This window comes from Malaclemys terrapin, chromosome 8, assembly GCF_027887155.1.
Source record: "Malaclemys terrapin pileata isolate rMalTer1 chromosome 8, rMalTer1.hap1, whole genome shotgun sequence".
Lineage (NCBI taxonomy): Eukaryota > Metazoa > Chordata > Testudines > Emydidae > Malaclemys > Malaclemys terrapin.
Genome location: NC_071512.1, coordinates 4,900,804 through 4,921,521, shown reverse-complemented (window position 1 = coordinate 4,921,521; position 20,718 = coordinate 4,900,804). Strand labels below are relative to the sequence as shown.

At 47.5% G+C, this 20,718-nt stretch overlaps 1 protein-coding gene across 7 annotated transcripts in view; it reads left to right on the top strand.

The window, feature by feature from the left end:
- GRIA1 (glutamate ionotropic receptor AMPA type subunit 1) overlaps window positions 1-20,718 on the top strand; it is a 183,723-nt gene that overhangs the window by 97,896 nt on the left and 65,109 nt on the right. For all 7 annotated transcript variants that reach the window (XM_054038131.1, XM_054038128.1, XM_054038126.1 and 4 more), the window contains exons 3-5: window positions 7,372-7,611; window positions 8,755-8,939; window positions 15,572-15,625. In XM_054038131.1, coding sequence (XP_053894106.1) covers window positions 7,372-7,611; window positions 8,755-8,939; window positions 15,572-15,625 — 479 coding nt within the window. The remainder of the gene's footprint in view (window positions 1-7,371; window positions 7,612-8,754; window positions 8,940-15,571; window positions 15,626-20,718) is intronic.

Below are 20,718 nucleotides of genomic sequence, written 5' to 3'. Positions count from 1 at the left end.
CCCCACACTAGCCTAAAAGGGGATAACGAGGCTGAGAAGGGGCCACTTAACCAGAGAGGCCATAGCTGAGGGGAATTAGGTGGCCTAAGAAACCCCATGAGTGATGATGGAGCTCAGGTGAGAAGGAACAGGTAGGGCTAGTATCAAGCCAGCAACCTGGCCACAGTGAGGGAGCCGATTGCCACACACTGCCCAGTAGAGAGGGAAGAAACCAAGGGCAGAGGGTGTGGCGAAAGGGCAGCAAGGGGGCAGCAGACCTGGAAAGGGACTAATCCCCAGAGCAACCAGAAGGAGGCACCCTAGCAGAGAGTGTATCATGTGACAGGGTCCAGATGTCATGACTGACCCCGTCTCTAAAATGGGTCAAACTAAAACTCCAGTTCCAAACACCCCTGAACTTCCCAGAAGCAGGACTCAACTTAGGGGGTCTAGCCCTTCCCCTCTGCTTCCCCTCCCACCCCACCCCCCAACTGATTAGAGAGAGCAGTTGTTTCCGAATTGTTTATATAGTCCGAATTTTTTCATCACCTTCTTCCCCTGCAATGCAAATGTGCAATTTAAAGCTGGAGAATGTCTCTTTCCTTATTTTAGGGCTGTCAGCTCAGGGGCCTTGGTGTATGTCTTCAGCTGACTGACAGGTGTCAGTGGAAAAGCAATAGCCTGTGTGTGCTTTCAACATAATGCCTATTTCCTAACCCTGTCATGTTTCAATGATTTAATCCGGGGGGTTTCATATGAAAGGAGAAGACTTGGGAAACAGAAAGGATCTTCTTATCTTACAGGCAGAAATGCCTGTAAATTGAGCCATGCACCTTATCCCCACCACAGCTCATGGCCAACGTGTTTGCAAAGGGTCTCTTGCCTACTCAAGACAGGATGGGCCAGTTTTGAGTGAATGGGAATCTGGGAAGGAAACTGAGGAATCTGACCATTCTGTTTTGTGCTGCCTTTCCCCCATCCATTAAAACCTCCCCCTGTCATTTTCACACCTGTTGCCCCTCATATTCAGTTCTCAACAAAAAATGCAACCGATAACACAATGGAAAAAATTCCAAATTCCCTTCTTCCATTAAACTTGTGGAAAGTGTTTATCTCCTTTGTTTTCTGCAGGATTCATACATTTGGTACACAATTATTTCAAACTAGTCGCAAGACCTTGAACAATTTGACCATTATTGCCTGTCCATTACTAGAGTTAGGATTATTGCTGGAAAGGTGATTGAAATTCTTAACTATTAACATTACTAACATTTTCTAACTAACTGCCATGAGAAATCCCCTGTTGTTCCCCAAACCCTGGCCAGTCTTTTCCCCCAAATAATCTGCAGTGACTAGTAGTGGTTTCTGTGAATCTGAAAACATGATGTGAGCCAGGGGTCTTTTCCAAAATTACCAGCAATAAGGACTGTTAGTTCTTTCAGTCCTCTTTGGTGCAATCTGTTGGAAATGCTAGAATTCCTGGGTATCTCAGAACACCGTAGGCGTGATGATTATGCCTGGTTGATCCATACAGTTAATTTTCGGTTATTTTACAAAATAAAATAATTTCAAATAGCAAACATGTTGGAGGAAATCGTGGTATGCTCAGAAATAGGCTAAATTTACTGTCTGGATTATTAATTGCAAATGATTTGCTCAGCTGTACAAAGCATGTCACTTTAATCATGCAGGGACTCTGAGCACGGCTCCCTAGAGCTCTGCGTCTTATCTCTCACATATGGAATCATACAGCACTGTTCATTAGTCCCATTGGTCCAGTCACACGGAAATGATGTTGAGAATACTTCTATCTGATCTGCTACTTTTCTGTGGAAATGTGACAGTCCCAGGATGATGGCTGATACAGATACTACCGCCAATTGGAAAGAGACTCCATAGTGAGACAAAGAAAAGGATTTTTTTTCTGTCGCAGTTTTGGATCCATGATATCTTCCCCTCTTTAAGAGATGGCAAGAGAGTGACCACAAATTCTTCTACTGGGGGCTTTTAGAACCTGGAAGTTCTGGTGTGGCAGGATTGCTGTGTTCCAATGGTGCAGATTGAACTGCAGAAAGAGACAGGCCAGCCTGGAGGGTAAGGCAGTGGTTTGGCCCTCGTGGGATCGGGGTTCAACGTCTAGCTCTCCCACAGACTCCATGAGTGATTTGGGGCCAGTCATGAGCATCCAGGCTTTCAAAAGTGCTCCCCTCCGATTCAGAAGAGCTCAACACGCACCGTGCGGAGCTCTTTTGAAAACCTGGCCTCTTTATTTTGGTGGCTAAATGGGAGCCCTACGCTGTTTGGAAAACTTGGCCCTTCATCTCTCTGCGCCTCAGTCCCAGGCCCAGCTTGTTGTGGGGCGCTCAGATTCCCAGCCACGTGCCTGAGGGGGAGAGGACTCCATTTGCTTCTCACTGGGCCCGAGTCTCTTGGTTCCTTCCCACACCCTTTGGGGAGGCGGGAATTAATCCCATGAATAAATGCCGCATTCAGATACAACCCTAATGCTTGTATCTGAGCAGGGACAAGCCTCAGTTAGTGCAAGAGGCCATTTAAGGCAGGGGTTCTCAAACTGGGGGTCGGGACCCCTCAGAGGGTGGCGAGGTTATTACATGGGGGGTTGCGAGCTGTCAGCCTCCACCCCAAACCCCGCTTTGCCTCCAGCATTTATAATGGTGTTAAATATATTTTAAAAGTGTTTTTAATGTATAAGGGGGGTCGCACTCAGCGGCTTGCTGTGTGAAAGGGGTCACCAGTACAAAGGTTTGAGACCCACTGATTTAAGGGCTCCTACATGGGGGCGGGGATCACGCATACACCCACTAGCAATACTACAATTGTACTGAGTCCCTAACGCTTAAATATGCTCCCTCAGGCGTCCACACTGCCCCCAGCCCCAGTCAGGGTTCCTTCTGCAATGGCTGCTAGTGCTCGGGCATGGGGCAAGCTCCGAGGGGGAGTTTGAGTCTGCTGCCTCACTGGTATCCATCCCCATGGTGGTCAGAACACCTCTGCTGAGTCAAGACTGCTCCTGCAGCCTGGCTGTCACTGTGACCCCTGTATATTAGCTGGGCCAACCCCCTAGCCCCAGGTTCTGGCTGGGTTTGGGACGGCTCCCTCCAGCAGCAGCAGGATGTGCTCTGACATCTCTCTCCAGCTCAACTCCCGTGCCAGCAGATTGGTCCAGAGCCGACCAGGTGGCTTGCAACCAATCCTCTGGCCCCATTTGGACAGGGCTGAGCTTGTGCTCTGGAATGGGATTCCACTCCTCCAAGGGAACCTGGGCTGGAAGCAGCAGGATTTCCTCCCAGTCCTTTAGCCAGCCAGGGCTCTGGGGCCAGCTCCGCGCTCTGCCTTCTCCCTAATTGCTCAGGTTAGCACAGGCCCTTTCACACAGCTGCCATGTGCATGTGGAGTGGGGACTGCACACCCGTCTGCAAAATGCGGATAACAGTTCTTCCTGTCTGCCATCCACTGTCTCCTCTCTTTAGACTCTAAGTTATTTGGGGGCAGAAACTGTCTCTTAGGATGTTTATGCACAGCAGGGCTCTGATCTCAGTTTAGGGCCTCTTGCAGCACTGTAATACAGATATGAAATAATAAGAAAATCCAGCAGCTGTTTAAAGTGCTAGCATGACACGCTGACAAACATCCCTGAGTCAAAACTCACTTTGACTTGTAGTCTGGGTCTGCATGATAGTGGGGGGTGGGTGAGACATTTACCTGGCTGGTCACTTGAAGCACGGCAAAACTTACACTGTCCTCTGATGAGAGACCAGAGAGAGATGCACCCACCTGCTAACTATCAGGGCATCAGGTCAGTCGTTTCCAGTCTCACACCCTTCCTGAGCCCATCGGAATGGGAAGAGTCATGGTGGTGGCCAGGCTGAAATGAGTCTTGAAATCCTGAGCTTTCCGTGCAAAACTTCATCAGATCTAGAGTCTGTCAGCTGGTCTGTTTCTTGTATCAATGAAACTAGGTTTTCTTCTTGTTCCAATGGGTGCTTGGAGGGTGTCACAGCGGTGGCACTGGGGTGAGTGGGTGCTGGGATTGTCATGATGGTTACAACTCAGCCTTCTAGAGAGAGGTCTGATTTTCATACCTTAAACAGCCCTTCCCTCGCAGGGCTGTGTTTGGCTTACTATGGTGGGGATATGCTGGACTGCAGCTGCTTATACATAGGAAGGAGAATATCTATAGTTAATGCCAACAAAAACAGACTTTGGAAAGGGATGTAAAAGTCCCGATTTCAGGGATGAAATCAATCTCTAACTATTAGGGGGTAGGATGAGATTTATATAGGAGTGGGGCAGATTCTCCCACATCTGCCTGCTGCAGGGTTTCTTGCACCTTCCTCTGAAGCATTTGGGGCAGGGCTCTGTCTGAGATGGGCTCCAGAGCTGGACGGTCTGATCCAGTCTGGTAATTCCTGTGACATGGAGTTTATCGGGGGGGAGGGGGAACAATGGTAAGCTCAGGAGAAAGGCTATCTGGGGCTGACTCTTAATCCCCACCCTCAGTCCTCCTTGGAACCCATGGCATACACAGCGCTGGCTCTCACCAGTCTAGAAGTAGATCGTGCGATTCCTGAGGACCGTGCAGGGGTTTGCCAGGGGACCCCAAAATGAAGCTGTCACATCAGCTCCTCCTCCTTTATTTAACATGGGGCAGCACGAAGCCTTGAGTCAGTGTAAATGTCACCGCCAAGGGGTCTTTAAGACATGGAGTGACAATGGAAGGCAATGCTAGTGGCAGGAGTTCTGACAGCGGGAAATGCTGTCACTCTCACTGCCTGGGGCTTGGAGATGTATTGAGAATAACTGGAATGTGCCATAAACAGGAGTGATATTAAATAAGTCTGACTGTATCTGGGACTGAGTTTTACCACCCACAACGTGTGCTGCTCTCTCTGCCTCACTGAAATCTTGAGGCAGTTTTCCAGCAGCTCCCACGATCTCATTAAGTGCTCTCCTGAGGAGGCCATCGACGTGAGACAGCAACCTCCCATACTGCACAGCAGTACCAGTAACTGCTGAGATCAGAAACCAAGAGCTGTGCCTTACCTGACCCACACCCTGAGGGGTTAGCCAGAGTGAACTTCCAGGCCACACCATCTCCTGATCCAGCCTTCCCCACCCCCAGCCTTCGAAAGCAAAAGAACATAAGAACGGCCATTCTGGGTCCATCTAGCCCAGTATCCTGTCGTCCAACAGTGGCCAATGCCAGGTGTCCCAGAAGGAATAAACAAAACAGGGAATCATCAAGTGATCCATCCCCTGTCGCCCATTCCCAGCATCTGGCAAACAGGCTAGGGACGCCATCCCTGCCCATCCTGACTAATAGCCATTGATGGACCTATCCGCCATGAATTTATCTAGTTCTTTTTTGAACCCTGTTATAGCCTTGGTCTTCACAACATCCTCTGGCAAAGAGTTCCACAGGTTGACTGTGCGTCGTGTGAAGAAATACTTCCTTTTGTTTGTTTTAAACGTGCTGCCTGTTAATTTCATTTGGTGACCCCTAGTTCATGTGTTATGAGGAGGAGTAAATAACACTTCCTTATTTACTTTCTCCAAACCAGTCCTGATTTTATAGACCTCTGTCATGTCTCCTCTTAGTCATCTCTTTTCCAAGCTGAAAAGTCCCAGTCTTATTAATCTCTCCCCATACCCCTAATCATTTTTGTTGCCCTTTTCTGTACCTTTCCCAATTCCAATATCTCTTTTTTGAGATGGGGGGGACCAGATCTGCATGCATGGAAACAGTCAGGCATCTAGGCCTTCCCAGGTACAAAAGATACTAGGAACCCAAGGGCACCCTGACTGTTGGAAGCGTGAAGTAGGGCTGAGGTGCGTAGCAGACATTGAAAACAGGCCAGTTTGCAATAACTTAAAGCAATGTCCGTGGGCTGAACTCTGCCCTGGTGGCTTTGTGGCCTGGTCGGATGCGGTGTCCAGGAGAATCAGCCGGCTCCTTAGTGAGAAGCCCCTCTCAGCAGTGGCCCTTTCTGCAGAAGTGGAGCCTACGACTCCTCCGCCTCCCCCTAGGCGTGGCAGGGGGCTTGCTGAGGTGTTGGGCTGGAAGGAGGCAGTGCCCCCCTGACATCCTTAAACAGGCAGCTAAGCTACCACAACAGGGCTGGGCAGCTTCGGCACCCCCACAAGGTTCAGCATTACCCTGTATCATCTATGCCGTGTGTGCGCATTGTAACCGTATAGCGTTTGTGATGGCCAAAGGTACATTACGGACGGTTGCCAGTGTGCAGGGTCTGAACTCTTCAATGCTCTTTGACAAGCTTTGCTGGACTTGGGGGTGGGGAGTACAGATTGTACCAGTTCGGGTGCCAATGCTCTCTACCGGATGGAATGACCCACCCTCATCTGTGGGGCTGTGTCACCCTCTACAGCCGCCGTAAGCCCCACTTTTCCTGTGGCAGGGATGCCCTATGCCCGGTGCTAGGGAGCCAGCGATTCCCGAGTTCCAAATGTGCAATTTAGCTGTTGGCAGAGGGTGTCATCTTCTATCTCAGTGGTGTCCAGCCTGCAGCCAGGACACCACGTGTGGCCCTGAAGGCTCTAGCTCGCAGCCCGGGATGATGATTCTCTTTCAAAAACCTTTGATTTTTTAATTGAACATGTGCTCCCTGGGCTGCCCCCCCAGCAACTTGGGAAGGGAAGTGTTTGAACCAGGTCCATTGTTGTGGGAAGGCCATAGAAGGCACTGCCTGCACAACGACCACCCGCCACTTCAGCCCTGGGAGCAATGTGAACCTGAGTGGTGCAGAGAGAGCAGAAGAGGGTGAAGAATCTGGAGAGAGAAAGTGTGTGTGTGTGAGAGAGAGAGAGAGAGAGAGAGAGAAATATCCTGGCAAGATTCTAAAAGCCCTGGTGCCCTCCTTCAGAGAGCTGGAATGGTATTTCTCCTCCTGTGGCTTGGCGGGTGGTGAGTAGGATGCAAGGCTGACACTTCTATCACTCAGCGCTCCTCTGGCAGAAGCTTGAGCAGCAAGCAGCTGTCGCTCCGTGCCCTCTGGAGCCTGGGTGATTTATTGGGACCGTCTTTTAAAATGTGTTTTTTTTTATGATTACTCTTCAAAACAACAGTTCATATCCTAGCATGAGCAGTGTCTGCAAGGGAGCAGCGGGAGAGCAGCAAACTCGTTCTCCCTCGCAGTGTCATCTAAGATGAGTTCAGAGCTGGAGAAGTCGTGTGGAGTTAAAGGGCAGGGCATCCCCCCACCTCCTGGTTCTCTAACTGAATGCAGTGCAGGATGGCTATACCAGCTTATGTGCCCAGACAGAGGGATGAATAGTCCAAAGCAACAGAGGCTTGCCTCAGAAATTGGGCTTCTTTGCCTAGCTCCCCTAACCATCTCCTTCTCCCCCTTCCAGTCTGCTCGCAGTTCTCCAAGGGCGTCTACGCCATCTTTGGGTTTTACGACAGGAAGACGGTCAACATGCTCACATCCTTCTGCGGGGCGCTCCACGTCTGCTTCATAACGCCCAGCTTCCCCGTCGACACCTCCAACCAGTTCGTCCTCCAGCTGCGCCCAGAGCTTCAGGACGCCCTCATCAACATCATCGAGTACTACAACTGGCAGAAGTTTGTGTACATTTACGATGCTGACCGGGGTGAGTGGCGAGGGCAGAGTAGGCGGAGCGTGTCTGTTTGTCACCCCTGGGCAGAACAGACGACTGCTCCCTCAGGAGAATAGCCCAAACACAAGTGGTTTGGATATCAAATCGGGCAATGATTTAGATTTAATAAGGGGATCGCTTAGGATCCTATTTTCTAGCTGTCTGCCTAACCCGATGCCTGTGGGAACCCCCCATTTGTGCACAGGTGCAGTTGCCACTTAGGACATAATGGGCACCTGCATGTCAAATGCCCGTTTGCACACACAAGCATGGAATTTGCGTGCACAGCTGGGATAGTTTGGAAAACTCTCTGAGCTCCCTGCGTTAAGTGAACACCGGTCAATTACCAAAGAGAGTCACTGAGCTTCTAGGAACCAATTATAGAGATACTAAATTTGCTGTTAATAACCCTTTTTTCCAAAACATGAACAGACAGTATCATTGCTCTGCTGGTAAATAAATGCATAGAAGGAAGTGGGATCTGTGGGTTAAAACAAGGCAACTTGGTTCTCTACTCAGATCGGTCATAAACTCCATGTCTGATGTTGGGCAAGTGCCTTACCCTCTCTGTCTCTGTTTCCCCATCTCTCAAGTGGCTACGAAACTACAGGAGTTTTGTGAGCCTTAGACTTGGTGGGGTCTTATGCAGGAGCACGTACACAAGGGCTTTTCACAGGAAGAGTGGGGACTCTGGGCTGGGCATACTGCAAGAGACAAAGGATAGAGGCAGGGCCATGCCTGCCCATGCCAGTGCGGGATGGGGCTGGAGGATGTGCGTTGAGCTCCCAGAGGAGTGAGCAGCAGGTACACACCTATGTCCTTCACACTGGTGTTAACTACACACATTTCCAATGTGGGGCTCTGCATATAACACACAAGTGAGCCCTTAAATGATTGATGTTTGTAAAGCATTCCACGCTCCCGCAGTGCAGGAGTGCAATGTATTTATTTGGTGCTGTTACCCTTAATACGCTGGATAAGCACATCTCATTTAGAGGGTGACCATATCTCTGACTTACTGCCTATGTTCATCTGTAAATGAGATTATTATGTCTGTTACATATAACCTAGGAGGTTGTGCAAACAAACACACAAGAACTAAAACCTGACTCCCTCCCTGTTCCCCTCTTTCTCCAGGCTTGTCAGTCCTACAGAAAGTGCTGGACACAGCTGCCGAGAAGAACTGGCAGGTGACAGCTGTCAACATCCTGACAACAACAGAAGAGGGCTACAGGATGCTCTTCCAGGAGCTGGAGAAGAAAAAGGAACGGCTGGTGGTGGTGGACTGTGAGACGGAGCGGCTGAACGCCATCCTGGGCAAGGTTGTGCTGGCAACAGGCTCTCCGGGAGGGGACTTGCATGTGTTAAGGGCCTTGTTGTTTCTCCTGGATAAGTTCTCTTCCTTGTTCCCTTTATCCATGCTGCTCTACAGAAGGGCACTTATGAAGGGAGTGTGAATCACAGCAGGATAGGTTCACTAAAGCCCAGAACCATCTCGTCTTTATTATACAGAAGAAATTGTCAGGGGTGAAAGTAACTTAAAGGACTTAAAGCGAAGGCTGAGGGGGGATATGATTGCTATCTTTAAATATATCAGAGGGATAAATACAAGGGAGGGAGAGGAATTATTCCAGCTTAGTACTAATGTGGACATGAGAACGAATGGATATAAACTGGCCGTGGGGAAGTTCAGGCTTGAAATTAGACGAAGGTTTCTGACCGTCAGAGGGATGAAATATTGGAACGGCCTTCCGAGGGAAACAGTGGGAGCGACGGACCTGTCGGGTTTTAAGATTAAGTTAGATAAATTTATGGAGGGAATGGTGTAATGGTAAAACATAGTAGCCAAGGAAAACCAAGCAATGGTACGTAAATAGCATAATGGCCAACAAGGGTCAGGCTAGAGACTCTTGCCTACATGCTCGGGGTCTTACTGATCGCCATATTTGGGGTCGGGAAGGAATTTTCCTCCAGGGTAGATTGGCTGAGGCCCTGGAGGTTTTTCGCCTTCCTCCGCAGCATGGGGCAGGGATCACTAGCAGGAGGGTCTCTGCCGATTGAAGTCACTAAAACACAGGATTGGGGACTTCAACAGCAGAGTCCAGGGAAGGGTCTTGTGGCCTGCAGCATGCAGGGGGTCAGACCAGATGATCATAATGGTCCCTTCTGATCTCAAAGTCTATGAGTCTATGAGTCTATGAGACTTACCGGTACGCCTGAGTCCTGTGCAGGGGGTGTGGCCTCAACCAGAAGAGACAGGGCCTCGACCGGAAGAGACGGGGCCTTTCATGATTTAAAGGCCCTGGGGCTCCAGCCTTAAATCACACAGCCTTTAAATCAGGCAGCTGGGAGCCCCGGGGCTCCGGGGCGAATTAAAGGGCCCAGGGCTCCTGCCGCTGCGGGGAGCACCGGGCCCTTTCAATCACTGCCTGAGCCCGGCTGCCGGAGCTCCGGCGGGGATTTAAAGGGCCCAGGGCTCTCCACAGCGGCTGGAGCCCTGGGCCCTTTAAATCACCATCGCGGAAGCCGGTCCTGTCCGGCACGGCGTACTGGCTCTTGCCGGTGTGCCGGACCGGACCGGACCGGCTTACTTTCACCTCTGGAAATTGGAGAGCTGGAGGAAACCTAGGATTTCTCTGGAGCTGCTGGAGTCAGCCGTGCTGCTCCACAATATTTTTCCTGCAGTTAATTGTCTGAGTCCTTTGCAGAGCCCAACACACCACCTGGCTCATCCCCAGCGAGGTGGTTCTGTGTAGCCCTCTGACTCTTAAGGTTTCGGTGCACAGACATTATCAATGTTTTAGTCTCTTCATTTTATTCCTCTGGATTCAGAAATGGGAATAGGATGGATCTGTGCATCAGAGCTGGGAACCCCCTGACCCATCTCTTCTTTCGCTGCCCTGCCTCCAGTCCTCACACCCACCTCCAGAATGACGGACAAGGACTTCTCTTGCATCTATCTGTTCAGTTTCCTCAAATCCAGCCCCAACTCCTTCCCCCTGAGCTACCGCTAGGGCCTTCCACACCTCTGCATGGTGCATACGAAACATTTGACAATGCCTAGACAGCTGGTGTGTTGTCCACTGCTTACCATGCTTGTGTAATTGTCTCTCCATTATCTTGTGCTTCCCCCTCTGATTGTTGTAGCCACCTGTCATTTTCTCTTGTCTCTGGAGCAAGGGTTGTCTTTCATTTGCTGGGTGTTCAGTGAAGCACAATGGGGCCCCAATCCTTGACTGAGGCTGCTAGGTGCTACATCATAAATAATAATAGAGAGAGTAGGATTTGCCCCTACACGAGTTAGTGCTCATGAGTGGGGCCAGATTAACTGTTCTGGGGAGTAAAGTCCTTTCTTGAGTCACAGAACAGGCATAGCACTTCTTGACATGTCCTAGACAATGAAAATCTGGCTAACGCCATATAAGACCCAACCTTCCCTGAGCATCTGACACACACTTAAACAGTCCAGTAGCATCTTTCCTTCCTTGCCGAGTTGACTTCTTACAGTATTTATCTGCTTTTCAGCAATAATGAGGGCTTGTCTGGGCATTTCTTACAGTGTGTTCAGAAAAACTTCTTCGCTTTCTCTTTCAATGCTGGTTTATTGAAGAGTTTCTCTACTTAAACGTAGTCTTCATGTTACACAGAAAAAATCTTCTTTGATTTTAAACCATGTCAGATATAGAAGCAAGAAGGGAATTTTTTTATAATTAGGGCTGAGCAAACTAATTACAACAAAATGTAAAAGCCTGTGCATTTTACATATCGATTTCAATTTTGTAAAATGGACCCACCTTTGATAACAAACCACCCCAAATGTAATGTGTGTTTACTTTAAAATGGCCCTACTTTATAGTGAGAAACCTCAAGATTTTTTTAAAGTTTGAATTCATAAATTCAGTTTCATTTGGGTCAAGAAAAGTTTTCACATTGAAACTGAAAATTGTAATTTTCATTTGTTTTTATGCTTTGCCCTCAATTCCATGAAATGCCCCCAAAATGTGAACTTTGGTAGGTACAAAAGAAAACTGCAGAACTTTTCACTGACGAATTTCTGTCCCCCACCTCCAATGTCTTGCCTTCCGCTTCTCTTCTCTTAACCCAAGCTCCCTTGTCACTTAAATGATGTTGTTTGCCACTAAAATGGCCACCAGTGGCAGGAGGTTCAGAAGTGCCCCTTGTAATAAAAAATGTGAATTTCCAAATAGAAATGGCAGTTTGTACTTGGTGAGACGTGGCTTTAGGGCCAGTGCTCAACACCAGTCTGGTGAGCTCTTTTGGAAATCTGTTTACTTAGTTTGGTGGCTAACTGGGAACTGAGCTTTGGGAAATATGACCCAATTGGACAGAGCACCCTCACCGCATAGGGTCTTTGTGCTCATGAAAATAGGACAGGACCTGTCATAGTAGGGTGGACGGTATGCAGGCTTTCGTCACTCAATTCCCTCTTTACCAGCAGCGTCCCTGGCTATTCTAATCCTGAGCCCATAGAGAGCTCTGTGAAGGCACTTCAAACAAGACCTGAAATACCCCGCCTATTCCAGCCTCAGCAGGGCCTGCTAGCTCCTGGGTGTTCCATGACATGCAAATGTACAGGGGAGACTTCAGCTCCTGAGGTCAGCAGCTAGTCTATTCGCTCGCTGCGCCAGCAAGTCCTATTTACAGATGTCTGCACTTTCTGTCTCGGTCTCACTCTCTTTGTGTGTGTGTGAGGTGTTCAGACATCCGTCTCAGCCTCTCCCTGGTATTTCAGCACATTCCCCCGCATACACACACCATCCTATTACTCTTGTTTGGTGGCTGTGAATTTTTGGTCCCTCTTGAATAGAGAGCAGAGGACGGCCCTCAAACATCAGTCTCACTCACACGCTCATGCTCTCTTTCTCCTTTCAAGTCACTGTGGCTGAGTTCTTAAGAACTCAGTTCTAAAAGAAATCTTCACTCAAGGGTTAAAGGCATGTGAGAAACCAACCTGATTTTTCTCTCACCCATGTCTGGTGCAGGGCATGATTTATCTATGCTGAGGTAACCATCTTTTATGAGCCAGCCCTGCTGGCTGGTGGCAGGATATCCACTGGGCCATCCTGTGTTGTCTTAATGGGATAAATAAGTGTTTGCATTCCATCAAAGCACTATGTCATTTCTTCCCTGACGCTCATTAGAATGAGTAACTGGAAACTTCTCCTCTCCGCTGTATCACTCTCAGAGAGAATTTCTCTCTAATAGACGTCAAACTCTGCCCATTAAGAAGTGGGTAATGGAACCTGGATGGCCCAAGCAAGCCATCAGCATGCAGCCCGACGCTGCCTCTTTCCATGTTCAGTCTAAGTGATAAATGCTATTATAACCTCAGCTTGCCACCCCAGTCTAAAAGCATTAGAACTGAGCAAGCACTTTAAAATAAATTAAGATAGCAAATAACTGTGTAAAACACAGGAGGCAAGGCGCATAATTTGTGTGTATGAGTCGGTAGGTTCCCAGCTCAGTGAAAGCTGGTCTGTATCCCTCTCCAATTCATTGACTCTGACACCTAATAACATAACATAAGGGCAGTTTTGGTGCAAGGAACCAGCGCCCTCTATTCTCCTATTTAATAGCCGGGGGACACTGGGGCATGAGATCACAGCTCCTGGTCCCACCGTATGCCCCGTGCTTAATTTGTAATGAAAAAGGCGTTGGGACTCAAGCAATTAGGTGCTGGGGCTCAAGCAATTATAACCGATGCAGCAAGCCAAAGGTAACGGGGCTATGAACTGCCGAGTCTAGCGGTGCCGCGTCTCAGCCCTGGCAAGCCCTTGCACATATTAAATGCTGCTTATACCTCTGATCGTTTCTAGGTACATCTGTGGAAGAGGGGAACTGCCTGTACAAGTGTATCTCAATTGACTAAGTAGAAGGGGGGCACAGAGTTCTGGTTTTGTTCCCCAATCTAGCCCCTGAATCACACATCCTATGACTCTGAGCATGCATGTGCATAGAAGACATCTGCTTCCTCTGAGCGATTACTCTGACCTAGAGCAGTTCAGACTCATCTGCTTCAGTCATATTTAATGATCTCCCACAGGAGAACTGTGCCGCGTGAAAGGTGGTGGAGGCTAACTTATTTGTATCAAAAAGTGTTAACAAATGTATTCTCCAGCGGTGCTAATTGCGGCAGGGATATTAGCATAGGGAGTCAGGCAAGTTTTAATGTTATACAAGAGCACTTCTGCTATGAAAGGCTAAGGCAGATGAATCAGTTGCACAGGAACAAGTGTTCAATAATTACAAATAGGTTTGGTAACAATTATAACAGCAGGGATCTTTATCTGGTTTTGTTTCATGTTCTTGCATATGACACCTGAGCGTTGATAGTTCTGCTGGTAATTCAGAATCAGTTCACAGCACCATGGAAGTGAGGTGGTGTTTTGCCTGCTAAAATGCCTGGTCCAAACAGCACAAGGTTCCCCTCAGTAACTGGCAACTCTTGGGGCGAGGCGTTTGTTTTTTTACTAACTGGGCTTTTTCTGTATATGGTTTGGATTATAGAGTGATGTGATCTCTGGCTTTAGAAACATGGTAAGAACTGAATTCCACTAATGGGAATCCACAGACCAAGCAAAAATGATGAGAAATAAAGTAGCTAAAAATCAGCCATTAAGCAGGGCACATTTGCTAGCAATGAAGGCAACAGAAACATTTCTGCTGACAAGGAAACTCTAAAACATTATGGGGCTTTAAACAATTATATTGATTAAGAAGTATCAAAACAGACTGAGCCCAGACATCCCAAGAATCAGGGGAGAGAGACTGTCAGGAGCTCTAGGTATCTTATATAGCAGCACCACGTATATATCATCTCAACACACACACTAAAGGAATTTTCCATTGACTGACTGCTTGACTCAGGGCAGCTTTGCACTGGGCATGTGACCTGCAACAGCCCCAGTGTACTAGAGGATCAGGCCTACGGTACTTAAGTCTGAGTTGCACTAAATTTGGCACGGTCTGAATCAGGCAAGATATGGGTGGTTTGAGGTGTACAGTATTTTGGAACAACAAGGAGTCTGGTGGCACCTTAAAGACTAACAGATTTATTTGGGCATAAGCTTTCGTGAGTAAAAACCTCACTTCTTCGGATGAGGTTTTTACTCACGAAAGCTTATGCCCAAATAAATCTGTTAGTCTTTAAGGTGCCACCAGACTCCTTGTTGTTTTTGTAGATACAGACTAACACGGCTACCCCCTAGTATTTTGGAAGTAACATTTGGTGTTTTTCTGGCATTCACAGAACAATAGGTTCCCTATGGGGACCCCTCTATTCCTATAGATCAGGGGTAGGCAACCTATGGCACATGTGCCGAAGGCGGCACACGAGCTGATTTTCAGTGGCACTCACTCTGCCCGGGTCCTGGCCACCGGTCCGGGGGGCTCTGCATTTTAATTGAATTTTAAATGAAGCTTCTTAAACATTTTAAAAACCTTATTTACTTTACATACAACAATAGTTTAGTTCTATATTATAGACTTATAAAAGAGACCTTCTAAAAACGTTCAAATGTATTACTGGCACGCGCAACCTTAAATGAGAGTGAATAAATGAAGACTCGGCCCATCACTTCTGAAAGGTTGCCGACCCCTGCTGTAGATGATGGTAACCAACTATGTCTCACCTCCTGAATCCACGTGATATTTCTAGACTCAGATACTCCGCTCTCCCTGCTTGTGGGATATGGTGGCTGAACTTGTTTTGCCTCATTTCATACTTGCAGATGCTGATCTCACAGCACTTTAATACCACTTAGAAAGGCTTTGCTCTTCTTCTACCTTTTACTGTGACTGTTCTCACACAAACTGTCTCATTTAAAGCATAACTGGGAAGGGAATTATGGGGCAGGCGGTAACCAGCTAAGCCACGCTCTCTTTATTTGTTAGCATAAACTATGTTCTAAATGAAACATTTTTGACATTACAGATCATCAAGCTTGAAAAAAATGGGATAGGATACCACTACATTCTAGCAAATTTGGTGAGTTGAATACTGTTTCTTTCTTATTGCCTCTTTCGTGGGTTTTCTGCTTGGTATTTTCTTGTAGTTTGTGAATATTGTGCCTATGAAAAGATCCAGCTTTAATAGTCATAGAGACCGAAGACCTTTATTTCTCCACCGTACGGGTACCAAAAATATGAGCGTTCCTCCCACGGCGTGTCAGCCATGATGTGGTGAGACTATCTCCAGGGGTGAGAAGATTGTTTTGACTCCAGACTCATTCATTCTTTGGCCTCTCTGCCAAGCTGCCACAAGGGTGTTAATTAATGCCAATTCTGTGGTAGTATTTTTGGTGTCCTGGGTAGCTGGTTTCTGGATTCAGATCTCCCAATTTGTTTCAGCTAGTCCTAGGAGCGGCTGTCAGCTGGGGGAAATGACTTTCATTCTCTACCAACCTGAACTGCATTTGAATTTGTGTCCCAGAAGTGAAGTGTTCTGGATCCCATTAGCAATCCCAGGAGCATTCTGAGCCCCTGTTGTTAATGGCAACATGCTGAGATCCCTTTATTCTTCCAATAACCTATAGCTGTGAAACGGTCTCAAAAACCCTCCTGTGGAAGGCCTGTCAGGTGTTCAAAAAGAGGACCTGGGGCTGGTTTCTCCCCTCTTGGGGTGGAGAACAGAGACAGGGGGATACAGTGGATGGTGGGGAAGTTACAGCAGCTGTGCCGTGAGTTGCCTGCTCCCTGAGAGTTTGCCAAAGCCCTTCTTTGCACACATCCTATAATCGGGGCTCTGTGGTCGTGAGAGGAGGTGACGTGGCAGGAGGGGAGCTGCCACTGTCCCCATGTCCACAGGGAAACTAGAGTAGTGCCACACCAGAACTAGTGTTGTTAGAAGAGAGTTCACTCTGCTTTGCTTCTTGTACCCCCGAGAGCGGGGAGGGTGACCCTGGAGGAAAAGACCATCCCTGAAGGTAGCCTTTGGATCTATGAGGTAGTCCTATGCTTTCCCAAGACCCCCGACACCTCCAAATTGCAGGCCACATCCCATCCCCTCTGAAGGGAGCAGGGGGTTCCTGGGTCAGCCAGGCGAGCTTGTGCCGTGTTTATAGCAGTTTTTGCTCTCCTGCAGCTCCTTCTGTGAAAAGGTACCATCAGGCCTTTGATAATTAAACTTTAAACTACCAATTAAATGCCTTTTTTCGGTCCCAGAATAACACTATAATTTACAAGACAAAAATGGACACATAATTACCCCATTCTGACCCGGTACTGACCCTGCACTCAGTGGAGACAATATAATTAGAGTTAAAATGCTAATGTTCCACTGGAGGAAGGATGCAAGTTTTAGAGAGGCAACTAACTGCAGCTTTTCTTCAGTATTTGATTTTTTTAGTATTATTTTAAGTTGGTTAGGTCCCAATCCTGCATACATTTACTAAAGAGCTTACCTGGAATAACATTATTCAGGCTGCTTATGGACTTAAAGCGTGTGTGTGGCCAAATGGGGATGGTGAATAAAACAACACCTAGCTCTTACCTAGCACTTTGCATCAGTAGATATCCAAGGGCTTTACAAGTGAGGTCAGTAGCACTATACCCATTTTACAGGTGGGGAAACTGAGGCACTGAGCTGCGACACGACTTGTCCAAGACCACCCAATAGTCCAGTGGCAGAACAGGGAATAGAACCATGTTGGCACTTCCCTTCCTCACAGGGGTGAGGCTAAATGCATTAAAGGCAGAGGCACTCGGGTGCAGTAAAGGGGGTTGTGGTAAGGCAGGGATTCTTGCCAGCTGTCAAATGACTCACAGCCAGACCCACAGTCTCTCTAAGGCAGTTTTATTGTCTAAATTCACAAATAAACAAACCAGGTCCTCAGCTCACCCTTCACATCTCAGGCTTTCCCCAGGAACTCTGACAATCCTGCTCCTGCATCTCCCTGGCTCACCCTCCCTCAGACAGTGCCAACTCACATCCAGTCCTGTTCCCTTCCGGCTGTCTTCTCACTAAGACGCCCTGTGACCCCTTTACAACCCAGGTGTAGCCCTGTCCCGTTAATTGGCCCAGCTGGGAGCACCTGCTCTGGCACAGGGCACTGGACCTGCTGCAGTTACAAGGACCAGGACCAGCCACCTGTCACAGGGATCATATAAGTACCTAAGACAGAAAAAACTTCCAGCTCCCTCTCACTGTTGAGCTCTGCCTCTGTCACACACTTTCTAGGCAGAAGGCAGAATCTTCTACTATAGGTAGTTTGTTTTCTTAATCTGTGCATAAGGGCAGAGGGATTGGAGCTGGCTACGAGCAGGCTTCCTACTCAGCCAGCACGGACCATAAATAATTTATGCTGAGAAAAAGGCTTCCCAGGCTTTATTTTCCAGCCAGTCTGCAGATGGAGCATGTCCGCCGTGGCTGTACGTGTCGTGCATAGTCCTGTATCCTAGAGCATGGCTCTGGTGCTGAAAGGTGATAACAAACAGCTTTGCTATCCAGCTACGTTCTTTTAGGGTAATGGTCCCCAACCTGTGGGGCATCAGACAAGTGATGAACAGGAAAAAAGAGCTCACTTCGATGAATCAATAGTAGTTTGCCCTGTCAGTAAAGCTGCACCAAAAATACTGAGTTTAATTTTACAAGCCTGGGTGCAGGAAAATTGGTATTTTCATTGCAGAAATAGCCATTTTTCGGCGGGGGGGAGGGAGAAGCTGTTTTCCACTTGAGAAAATTGCCTCTTTGTGTTCACAAATAAAATGAAACTGTTCTGCAGCTGAGCAAACCCGCGAAAACGTGATCCTCACCTCGTGGAGCTCTGCTGACCGGCTTACAGCAGCCGAGGGGCTGCTCCCATGTTGAGTCAGGTTTGCCGGTACAAAGTATTTTGTGTTTTCTTCTTTTTAGAGATCAAGAAGGCTTGGCCAGTAGAGGAACTGTTTGTTTTTGTGGGCCTTATTTTTTAAGTTCTGGTCTTTGTCTTTAAAAGCATCAGCCTATCAAGTCAGAGAGAGGAGCACAACCATTAGTATCAGAGAAGTAAGCTTAGAAACCCCTGGGATTCATTTCTTTTGACATTTTGCGTAACCTTGGATTCATGTTTCTCCATCTCTTATGCAAGAGATTTAACTTGGCCACTATCAGTAGTGGCAGATCATCAGGTCTCTGTCAGGCAGAGCCTCAGAGGAGAATTTTTTCTAAAAATAAGTGACACTCATGTGACCTGTCTAAAAGGTAAAACGTTAAGGACAGCTGCCACCTAAAGTGTTCTTTCTTTTGTGAGCATCAGCCCAGATTCTTTCGTTAGAAAATGCCCTGGCTTGGAAATGGCTGGGTGAATGTGTGGGACAGAGTATCCCAGGGTGGCAGTGAAAGCAAAAAACAAGTCACTTTCTCTAGCTTGGCAGACGTAAGAATTTTTCCCACGTTGTTGCATCAGCACATGTGGCACTAGAGAACACAGTTTTCAATATACAGGCTGAGATCCGCTCTCCAGAAGGCTGTATGATGCGCAATATTTCCCATATGGCTATATGTGTTGCTGTGGTAGTGTGATGATGTCCATGTGATAAGGTTCAGGCGCTCAGCCCCTATGGTGATAAGTGTGGTATAAGAACCTATATAGAACATGCTAAACTGCGTTTATCATACACCTTTGACTGCCCCATTAATCCATCTCACATGAAGCTAAAATTCTAACATTCTAAACCTCTGAGCAGCTTCAGCAAGATTCCTTTTTAATTTAACCCTTCCTTCTCTCCAAATTGTTACTGGTCGGGGATGCAGGATCCCCTCTATTCAGACCACACCAGTAACTGGTTTAAATTCCAATGTCCTGGCAGATTTCCAGTGGGGTATTTACAGCACTGGCTTCTGATCCTGATAAAGTTTCCAAGGCTACATGCCTTGTGAACACTATGTTATTATGTTGGAAAGAGGTATTTGGGGCTATCTTTAAGTTTCTAAAATTGTCAGCTAGATGTTTCCTCTCCCCGAGAGATCTGTACAGCTGAACTTATGAGTCAGGTTTGCTATACAGAAGAAAGAGACAATATATTTATCAATGAGGTGCCTAAAGACTCTGTACATTCTAATATAGCTTTTATGTTATTGGGTATATACCATGTAATACATGCTGCTGGGATGTACTATGGAGGTTTTATCCACACTCATTTAAGAGGGGGAGATAGCTCAGTGGCTTGAGTATTGACCTGCTAAACCCAGGGTTGTGAGTTCAATCTTTGAGGGGGCCACTTAGGACCAAGGTACTGATTTTTGCCCCAGATCCCTACTAGTGAATGCAGGGGGCTGGACTTGATGACCTTTCAAGGTCCCTTCCAGTTCTGTGAGATAGGTATATCTCCATATATATTTTTTAAGATACTCTGCATAATTCCCTCATGAGGAGCAAGCTTACCACATCTTACTAGGAGAAACACGTGCCAATAAAAGCTTTATGGCCCACATCACCATCATGTGTGATTCAAATTGTCATTAATATGACTGCATATATTAATTGTTTCTAATGTGTTCGTTTTTGCAGTGTGGTTCTCTTCAGTTTTGTTGTGCTTTGAGGGTGGAATAGATCCAGGGTCAGGACTGTAACAAAATCTACATTCTTTGCAGTGAGAAGAGTAAAGGACTCATTTGACATCTCTGGTCAGCAATTTTCTTTTGCACTCAGACTCCAGTTTCTTCCAGAAACAAAATTCCCCTCTTCCTCTGTTGCTAGACCCTGGCCTCCTTGTAGCCAGCACAGCTCAGGATGGGATTGGTGAAAATATGTGTGGCAGGCTAGTCTGCTTCTACAATGTAGAGCCCCCTAAAGGTTGCTCTACATTATGCCACCATTCCACCATTCAGGGATCACCGAAGTGTAGGAACCCCCCAGCCATGCCCCCGTCTCTCTTCGGTGTAGGAAGCTGGCAGGGAGGTGGCATAGGAGCCATTACAGTTCCTGCATACTGCTCAAAGATTCCCTTTTTGAGATAATCCTCAGGGGGATAGATCCCAACCACGTTAAAGCTGCTTTGCAACAGATTGAGGACACTGGAGGATTGGTGTTTCTATTTGATGGTGCCTCTGCTTCCTTCCCTCGCTTTCTTTCAGTCCATCTCTTTCTCCCTCTGTCTCTC